This window comes from Ailuropoda melanoleuca, chromosome 1, assembly GCF_002007445.2.
Source record: "Ailuropoda melanoleuca isolate Jingjing chromosome 1, ASM200744v2, whole genome shotgun sequence".
Classification (NCBI taxonomy): domain Eukaryota; kingdom Metazoa; phylum Chordata; class Mammalia; order Carnivora; family Ursidae; genus Ailuropoda; species Ailuropoda melanoleuca.
Window position 1 is genome coordinate 162,922,430 of NC_048218.1, and position 9,887 is coordinate 162,932,316.

The window sequence follows — 9,887 nt, forward strand, 5'->3', positions numbered from 1 at the left end:
GCGGTGTCTATGATTTTTACATCAGATGATGATATGGCTTCAGCACCCCTCTGTGGCCCCCTCTCTCTCCCGATTACCAGAGGCTTCTTAAGTAGTTGCCATGTTCTTTTTATTTAGGCAAAAATTATTTCATCTTTACATTACAATATTCTTTAAATTGTTTTTTTAAATAACTTATAAGATACTAGCTCTAGTGACAAAAGAAAAATTGTCAGTGATAACCCATCAAAAGAGTACAGTGACTCTTCACTCATTGGTGTCTTCACTATAGAGTTGTTTGCAGATTACAGACCACAGCTTTATATCATCTCTAGGGACAAGCTCCAGATTTCTTATTTTTCTTGTTTCAGTTATGCGTCCTCTATTTTCTTGAATCCCAGTCTCCTAAAACATAAGCAGTACAAAATGTTCTCATCCATCATAACAATAGCATGAGTACATATAAAAATACTAGCCATGATCCTAATTGCTTAATTATACTTGAGTTGAATTGTGTTGCACTTCAAATAAATGAAATGTTGATGAGAACCTGAATTTGTAATGGGTACATACTCAGACTTACCACCTTAGCCTTGGCTCATCCCTGTCCCTCATGACTGTCCCACTGCCAACATCTGGTGAGCTGCCGAATTCTACCTCCATGTGATATCTCAGGACCTCAGCAGAAATGTCGGTGGTTCTCCTTTCCTTGATGAGTAATGTCCAAAGTCCTTTACTCAGCCCTGAATGCACTCTCTTCTCTTACCCCAACCTCCTGACTTTCTTTCCTCTCCTCTTCGTACCCCTGCTGCTCTTGCCAAACTGAACCCCAGCTGTTCTTGGCTCATCTTGTTCATACTCCTCTCTTTGCCTGAAAGTATCTTCTCTCCTCCCACCAGTCTCTGAATGTTCAAAACAGAGCCAACTTTCAAAGTCTAACTCATGAAACTTTCCCAGATATCTGCATGTAGAAACACTCACCCCCCTCTTTTTTTCTGGGCATTGGGGATATGCAGTGGACAGAAAGCATGGGATTTATGGACCTGAAATTCTAGTAAAGGGGAATGGACCCTAAACATATGTCAGATAGGGATAAGAGCCATAGTAAAAAATAAACCCGAAATGTTCTGAAAAGGTCTCCCTCATAAGGTGTCACAGCTTGCTGCCTTCCTTTCTACAGGCCGTAATTAAAGTGTCATGTTCTAGTTTATAATAATTTGTTGTTGTTGTTTTTATATATACTCTACTAGAACATAATAAGTAAGTTGCCTATTAATTTTATGAACCTCTTGCTCTCTGATTTGTATATAGTTTATAACTTAATACTTATTAATGCAAACAATGATTGTAATAGAACTCATTTATAAAATGAGATCCAGAAAAAAGAAAAAAACTTTGATTTAAAGTTGAGGAAGAAAACCTTCTGAATTTGAGACCTGGTGTTTTGGGATGCCTTCCTTTGTACTTGCAGATAGCTCCCTCATGCCGGGACCTTTTACATTAAAGAGATCGAAATGTTGGACAATGTGTCATAGACCTAGATTCCCAATCGTGTCATCAAATCTTCCTACTCAGTATGTGGCTGTAGAGTAATGAGATTGATGCTGACGTGGGGCTTAAGGGAAGCCACCTTGTTACTTTCTACCTCTGGTCATGTTTATATCTGGCCTTCTGTAGTTCTCAGTTTAGGTATTTATTTCCCTGTCTTTGCTTTTTTCCTCCTAAGAAACTTAACTTTCTTAGAAACTTCTTTTGAAAAGAGGTAATCCTTTTTAATGTTTCTGGACCAGCTATATATAATGGCCCATGCATTTTAACTGGTTTTCAGGAATTACCATGGGTGTTTTTCATCAGGACTCTGGATTTCTTGAGGCTGGCAGTTCATGGAGTAAAGTAACTCACTGGCAGATGGTGAATGCATGGATTGTTGGAGCAAATCACTCAGTGTCTTGGCGACAGTTTTGGCTGTTGTTCTCCCAAACCTTTGGGGCAGATTAGGAACATGTCTTGAGATGCTTTCCTTTATATTTCTTCCAAATCTCAGAGGCAGGTTGGCCATTACCCCGGTGCTTCTTTCTTCTTCCATGGTCCTCCCAAATCTCAATGGCAAGTTGGCTGCCGAGTGTGGCATTTTGTTGACTGTGGGTGCACTCATCTTAATGACAGTTTTTGGACCCCAGTCTTTTAGTTCTTCAAAACTGAGACTTCTTTCCTTTTCCCCCTTAGGGTCTCCTTCAGGCTATGATTAGAAATGAATATAAAATAAGTTATTGTTATAGGCAATAGGTTTAAACCCCAAATTAACTTAAATCCAGACATTAGTTTGCAGAACTGTTAAAGCCATAAACAGAGTTTATGCTTTCATATGCAGAATTTTTAAATAAATAGTTCGTATTAGGCTTCTTAAAGCAGTCCAGTTTCTCTTTCCCTGGACTACTGTAAGACAACCATAAAGCATTAATAAAATACATATAGCGAGTACAGCAATGTGTTTGAGCAGCAGGAGCATAATAAAGTATCGGAGTGAGGCAAAGGTTAATTTTACTGCAGTTATTCTCCAGTTTTTGATTCATGTTGTTTATGAAATATTTCATGTATTTTTATATTTTGATTTTAGAGAAACCTCCCACTGCCTCTTCACGTCTCTTGTGTCTCCTCTTTTTAAATGCCAACGTGGAGGATACATGGGCACAGAGAGGCTAGCCAGGTTTTGGGGTAACGTTAGAGGAGGCTCTATTGTATTTCTTCCTTACCTGCTCATACTCAGACCTCTGCTCTAAGAGACTGATTGTATTTTTGTTAGTATACAAATTGCATTTTTAGTAAAGCACTGGTTGGTTTGTGGGTTATTGCACCACTAATATACCAACTTTAAAGGAACCATTTAAAATACAGCAAATATTTAATTAGATTTAGCTTTACCATGAAAATTTGTCCCTCTGAAGATTTTTAAATGATTGTTTTTCTGATTGTGAAAAGTAATACGTACTCATTTCAGCAAATTTGGAAAATATATAAAAGCATAAAGAAGAAAATAAAAACTGCAATTCCACCACCTAAGGATAGATACTTTACTTAGATATAGATTTACCCTAAATTTACCGGCTCATCAGTAAGCAGAAAATATAATCCTTGTATTTTTGTTTGTTTGTTTGTAGTTGAAGACAACTCAAATGTTCAGGTGAAATGTATCAGATCCTATTTTTGCAACTATTTATAACAACTGTGTTCTTCTGAGTCAATTGAAAATTATTAATGTACCTTATCTTGCTAAGTATCATATCCTGTACATAAATTGTCATTAGAGAGGCCAGACTGCTGTTGTGTTAAAAAATACAAGTTACATCAACACACTATCATGGAAGGCTGCAGTTGGACAAATAACAAAGCACAAACGAACTGATTCCTTACTCTTCATAAAATACAAAAGCATCAGACTGAGGACAAATATATAGTTAATGCTAGTCATGTTAGAATAAAAAAACGTACCTCAGAATATTTGTCATAATTTTCTTTGCTGTGAAGATTGGACATCATTAATTCATCTGTACACAAGATGTTCGATGTTAGCAAGCTTGAAGTGGCTAAAATCACTAAAATAAAGCATTTTGATGAAATAACTTCCATTTTGTTCAGAATCTAGAATTAAGTTTCTATGTGCAGCCTGATGTCTACAAGGAGGGAAATCGTGGTCTTTTTATACTGTCTAAAAACAAAGGAAAGTTTGATTTATCAGTGAAACCAATCCCACATGTTTTAAGTACTAATATTAATTAGAGTGTTTAACTAAACTATGTATTTAAGGAATGTGGGTAATTCATTCTGGAAAGACAGCAGTGTTCCTGTTTGCAAATTCATTAACTTTGAAAATAATTTTCCTCCTTATGAAGGAGTTTCTAATTAGATAAGTTTGGGGCCATGGTAATTAAGATTCCAAACAAACAGAATGCTTCATTTCTTTGAGCTTGAATGAAAAATATTTTGGTGTTTGCGTCAGTTCTTGAGAAGGAAAAAAAATAGTATTCAATACATGCTAGCTATGTTAAAAAACCATTTTTTTTAAACCCACACAAAAGAGTTAGGCATAGTAGTTTCAAAATGTCAAACAAAATTTAGAATGTAAAAAGAGTTCTAAGTCACATAACACCCAAATAAAATGACATTAATTAACTTTTTGTAAAATGCTATTTGGTTATTAAAAAGCGTCAGGAGTAAATGTCAGCTACGACGTGAAAGGTGGGCATAAGACCATGAGCTAGGCATTTTGACAAACTGGCTGTCTCAGGAGAAGCTGGAGGCAGTTCTAGGCCTTTTGTATCTTCCCCGTGGGCCTTATTTGCCAAAACTGTGTAAATTACTGGGATTGTATTTCTGTGATGATGCCGTATCCTACCTTCCTCCTCAGAGCCCTTAAGACCCCTAGCAGAGGTTTGGTAAGTCACATTAGAGGTTTGCTAATTTTGTTGCTCCCCTGGCCCATATTATTTTGGTAAGTCACATTAGAGGTTTGCTAATTTTGTTGCTCCCCTGGCCCATATTATTTAGGTAATCTCACATTGCCACACGCATACTGACATCATGGCATAAGAAAAGAATTTATAGAAATAAATGCTTATTTCCTGAAATGCCAAAGCAAGTCTCTTTTGGAGCAGATGACTGGTATTAAAGCCCTGCATTATCATTAGACTGCCTGGGTTCTAGAGAAATCATTGCTTGTTCCCATCTGCCCCTTCAATGCACTCAGGTGTAAGAGACCTTACAGTGATTGATTTCTAGCTACTTCTAGACACAGACACTCAGAGGTGAATTCACAAGAGAGCAAGTCATAAAATCTCACCTTTTGTGTCAAGGATTGTACCACCTTGAGCCACTCCCACAACCTACCATAATTTGAGGTTTGTGATGGGCAGAAGTGAAGACCCTTCTCTGTATTATAGATCTCCAGAATAAATTAGAAAAACAACAACGGGTAAACTCTTGGGTACCCCGAGGTCACACTTGCCAGCAGCCTCTCTTAGGGCAGTTGACATCATTGGCCTCATTTGTTTTGGTCTGTGCTAGCCAAGAATCCCCACAGTAGGAGGCAATTAATTCAATTCATAGTCTAGGGTTAATTTTGTAACACTGTTATTGGATTATTTGGGTTTAATTTCCCTGAGGATTTAATGCATTTCTCTTTCAAATTGTTCCTTTGCAAACTGCTGATGGAACTTCCTTTTTTTGTGGTCAATAGATCCAAACTTTTGAGAAATGGGTGAAGCAAGGAGCAAGTTTTGTTGGCCAAGTTCACACCCTGGAAAAAGTAGAAGGAATCAGCCTGGGTCTCTTTCAAAGTATGTTTGTTATCTGGTCATTTCAGAGGTTAGTAGTGCATCAGTTTTCAGTACTGCTACTTGGGGTTTTAGCACATCTGAGCTTTTCTGATTGCAGTCAGCATCTAGCGTAGCCGGTATGACTAATTATTCCCCTGCCTCCACCAGATTCAAACTTCCAAGTTTGGAGTGTAGTTAAAGTTATCTTATTAATATAGGGCTTGGCACTTTTCAACCATATTTTCAGTTAACTTCGAAAACATCGATATAAAACAACCTGACTTGACACACAGTACGAAATCACCATAAATCTTTTAATGAAATGCTCTCCTACGTACATAGCCTATTTAGGGATTCTTGATGAGACATAGGAGCATACAAAAAAATGAAAAAAAAATCTGTCTCCTGGCCGTGTGGCATTTACATACACGCTTCATTTACTAAGACTTCAGAGACTTGAAGGCTACTCATGTCTAAGCCTCTCTCTCCAGCTTGAACACTTCTGCTGAGCTTTAGACCCCTCAGGTCCTTGGCTTCCTACCAGGTGGTACTTTGGGATGCCTCACAGGCATCTCAAGTGCTCTATGTCCAAACTGGAATTTGTCTTTTTCACACCTGTCTCTCTTCCTGTGTTTCCTGTTTCAATGAAGAGTACTGTTTCTGTCAGGGTCCAATCAGGAGATAGAATATACATAGTAATTTGAACAATATAAAGAATTATCAGTTACAATGGGGATTAGCTATAAAATGATAAAATGTCCTTTCCTTGAATAGTCCTTGGAGACTATCCAAGGAAAGGACAAGCTGATTGGAATTCAGACCATGTTGGAGAAAGTATGGATGGCAGAGAAGTGTGCTGGGTTACTCCAGGCCAGAGCCTGTTCTAGTCGTAGGTGGAAGATACTCTTCTGGGGTACGGATGGGTCAAGGCTGGGAAGGCAACTTCTGGACTATCTCTGAGACTCATTGGGAATTGGCCGCTGAAAGCTCATGGGGTTGAGTGCTACCAGATGTCCCCCACATGCACCACTGACAGCCATGTGTAGGGGCAAAAAGAAGCAAATGGAAACCCATTTGAGCCAGAGAGAGATGTCCCTTCCTCCTATAGTATACCCCTCTAGTGCCTTTTACTGACAAAGCTTAAAATTATACCTGCTGCAAAGGATAAATGCTTATGGGGTCCACCTCTATCATCTCAGAGCATGAAGTCAAGAGTGGATTTGGAGCTGAGAAGCAGTAAATAGATTAACTGGCACAGACATCCACCCGTTTGACCAAGCCCAAATCCTTTGTGAGATCCATGACTATTTCCTCCCCTTTTCTCCCTCATCCCATTCTAGAATTAATGAAAAACTAGTTTCTAGTTTTGAGCTATTATACTCAATAAAAATAGACAGTATTTTTTTTTTTGAGCACTTACCACAAGCCAAGAACTGTCCTAAGTACATTGTGAAATAATTTGTTTAGCTTTCATGATAATCTCATAAGCAGGTGCTACTACTACTACTATTATTATTATTATTAATCCTACTTTCCAGAAAGGAAGACTAAGGTGCAGAAGGATGAAGTAACTTTCTCTACAAATGGCAGGCCAGGATTTGAACCCAAGCGTTCTGAACACGTTCTCACTCTACCATTCTGCCCAGTTAAGCCTGGTCTCTTCTAACTTCTAATTAATCTGTTCATATCTCTCCATCCCCAGCGCCAGTACTCAGTTCACTCTTTTCTCTTGCCTAGACCTTTTCCTTGGTGTCCTCCAATTCTTCCTCCACAAGGCAATCAGAAACATTTTTACAAAGTAGAACGTATCTGTGATTTCTTTTTTAAAACCTTTCAGTGGTTTCCCATTTTTCTTGGAATCACCTAGGCCACTTTTCATTACTTGTAGTCTTCTTAATGTCTCCTGCATTGCCTCTCCCACCACTCCCTGACACCTCTGTGCTTTATGACAAACTTATTTCTGTTCTTTTATTTATTTATTTTTTAAAGATTTTATTATTTATTTGACAGAGATAGAGACAGCTAGCGAGAGAGGGAACACAAGCAGGGGGACTGGGAGAGGAAGAAGCAGGCCCATAGCAGAGGAGCCTGATGTAGGGCTCGATCCCACAACGCCAGGATCACGCCCTGAGCCGAAGGCAGACGCTTAACCGCTGTGCCACCCAGGCGCCCCTATTTCTGTTCTTTTAAATGAATGCAATTTCTCTTGCCTCTGCTCATGATTTTCCTGTACATGGAATATTCGTCCACTCCCCTCTCTCCTCTTCATTGTTTGAGTCTCAGTTGAGGCCTCACATGTTTGTAGAAGTCTCTCCTGACTTCCAGCTCCAATAAGTGGCTCTTTGTTCTTGCCCAGTTGTGGCTTTTTCACCCAGACTTGTCCTGTACTGTATCTTGCCTCCCCTCCCCCTGTACTGCTCGGGGAAACCATGTGAGGGCAGAGCCGTGGTTGTGCAGATCACAGTGGCATTTCCATTGTCTATCTCACAGATGCTCAGGACACTTTATTTCTAAATGAGTGAATACATTTTTCATTGGTATTAGGAATAAAGATTAAAACTGAAGGTGCTTTTTTATTGTTTTTCCCAGTTTGGCCAGAATTTCCTCTTTATTGTGACTTATACATTATTAGAGCTTAAGTTTGCTGGCTTATCCTGAAATCTTAACATCTTAACATTTTCCCAGTGAGGATGCACATCGAAGGCTTTCCCAGACTGAGACCCATATGGGGACAGTCAAGTATAAGTAGGTTGAATGTGAGCGTAGGTTTATCCTATTACAGTGCAACATGAAGCTTGGTAAGTTCAGTATGTTCTGATGGATCTTGCTGTGTTAACGGGTCCAAACACCAGGAAGGGTGTGAAAAGGGATGACGCAGCCCTAAGGAGGGTTTCCTGATGATGCTTCAGGGTCGTCCAGTAGGTGGACTTCATAGCTCCCCTGGCTAAGGGCAGAAAAGGTTCTCTGATTGCTTGTCGTTATTTTTCCACGCCTACTAGATGCCCCCAACCTCTGGCAGGCAGTTAGAGTAGGGGACAAATCCTACCAATCGGGAACTGAGCTGACTTGAGTTGGGTTTAGGATTTTGTAAGGTTCTGGTTTATTTGCACCTCTAGGACAATATTAAAATAAGTGGTTGTTTTTGTGCCACAGGCTGCAAATTTTTATTTAAATTTTTATGTAGCAGAGCTAGTTTCCTCCATAAATTGATCTATGCCCCCTAAAGCCGTGGTGAGGTCTACCGAAGAGGTGGTGAATGTTAATGTGCAGAAAAACTTTGTTACAGAACCCTATTCCTCGCCCTCAGCCCAGCAGTGGACTCCCAGGCCATTTGCCTCTTGACAGTTTCTTTCTTCCTCTCCATCCAAGCATAGCCCAGTTGTTGCGCTCTGCAGAAGAATTTACGGGCATTATAGTCTTATTTTGCATTGCATGTTTGCAGAGTATTTTGTAACCAGTTGTTAACTAATTTCAGGCCCCCTTTAGAGGTGGGTGGTGGCATTACTCTATATTGTATGCAGAGACAAAGAAATAGCTTCTTTGGTTCCAAATAAAATCATCCCTGCAAATTGTATAACATTACTATTTTAATGCCTGGTGGTGCCTTTGTTTCAAGATTTATGAGTGGCTTGTTATAATGAGCTTGTCATATTTTGATAGCAGGATTCTCTGCTTTTTATTAAGACAGAGTACAATGCCAGGGCCTTGGAGGTGCTGATGTGAACATGAGACGAAGATGATTCCTCCATGTAGTAAAAGCAGTTGAAATTCAATTCTCGTTGGAGTCACTTAAAGAATCAGTTTGTACAGGAATACACATTAAATAATTATAAAAATTAATTCTTAAGATTTATTCTAGAAGGCAAGGTCCCTATGTCTAAAGGACATATTTTAGAACAATATACTGAAAAAATTTTTCAGTGTTAAATCTTCCAAGCGATATGGAGTGGTAATGTTTTAAAGAATTTTTACAGCAATTGTGCAAGGCTGATTAGGAAGCCGCCTCTCTACAGCACAGCTTTCCAATTCAAGCTTTTACGCTTTTTAATGTTTCATTTATATTGATATTTTTTTTCCTTGCAGGAAAAAATGTGTGATTTTTACTGGCCTGGCAGGGGGTTATGGTACCTCTTGCCAAAGTGTCAAGAAAACTCAGAATTCTCTACATGAGGAACAAAGACCAGATGTTTAGTTAAAACAACACATAGCTTTTATACAAATATAGGTAATGGAAACCAAGACCTTTCCTGGGACTTTCCCCCCCCTCTTTTCTTGGCCAGTTTTGCCTTTGATATTTTTAAAATAAGCAAGCAGCCATCTTGTTATTCTAACCTAAGCAGAATAATTTAGTTTTTTACAAAGTGTGTGTGTGCCTTTTCAGTGTCTTGTTTTTGTTTTATCTTTGCTTTGAAGGATTCTGTTCTAAAATGCAGAATGTGCTCTTCAAATAATAATTTGCTTTAATAAAAAGAAAATTTGAGACTTTTAATAGTCTAGGAAGGATCTAGCCTAATCCACTAGTCTGATTTCCCACTAGCCTGAACACATCCTCACTGGGGAGGAAATTTGTTGCTTAAGCCTCCACTGAAGTGGGTT

General features: G+C 38.9%; 1 protein-coding gene across 1 annotated transcript; it reads right to left on the minus strand.

Moving 5' to 3' along the window:
• Nucleotides 1–350: 350 nt before the first annotated feature.
• On the minus strand, nt 351–3,606 carry NPVF (neuropeptide VF precursor). Its single transcript, XM_002912860.2, has 3 exons — nt 3,469–3,606; nt 1,815–2,218; nt 351–384 (listed from the first exon to the last, which is right to left on the minus strand). The coding sequence occupies exons 1-3, from the start codon at nt 3,604–3,606 to the stop codon at nt 351–353; spliced, it is 576 nt and encodes a 191-aa protein (XP_002912906.2).
• Nucleotides 3,607–9,887: the final 6,281 nt, after the last annotated feature.

Bases quoted from the DNA above. Each gene is read 5' to 3' on its own strand.
- NPVF (XM_002912860.2), bottom strand. From the start codon at position 3,606: ATGGAAGTTATTTCATCAAAATGCTTTATTTTAGTGATTTTAGCCACT. The intron at 2,219-3,468 runs GTACGTTTTTTT...TTCTAATCATAG, and splicing joins ATTATGACAAATATTCTGAG to CCTGAAGGAGACCCTAAGGG. The intron at 385-1,814 runs GTAATTCCTGAA...CTTATGTTTTAG, and splicing joins CCTGATGAAAAACACCCATG to GAGACTGGGATTCAAGAAAA.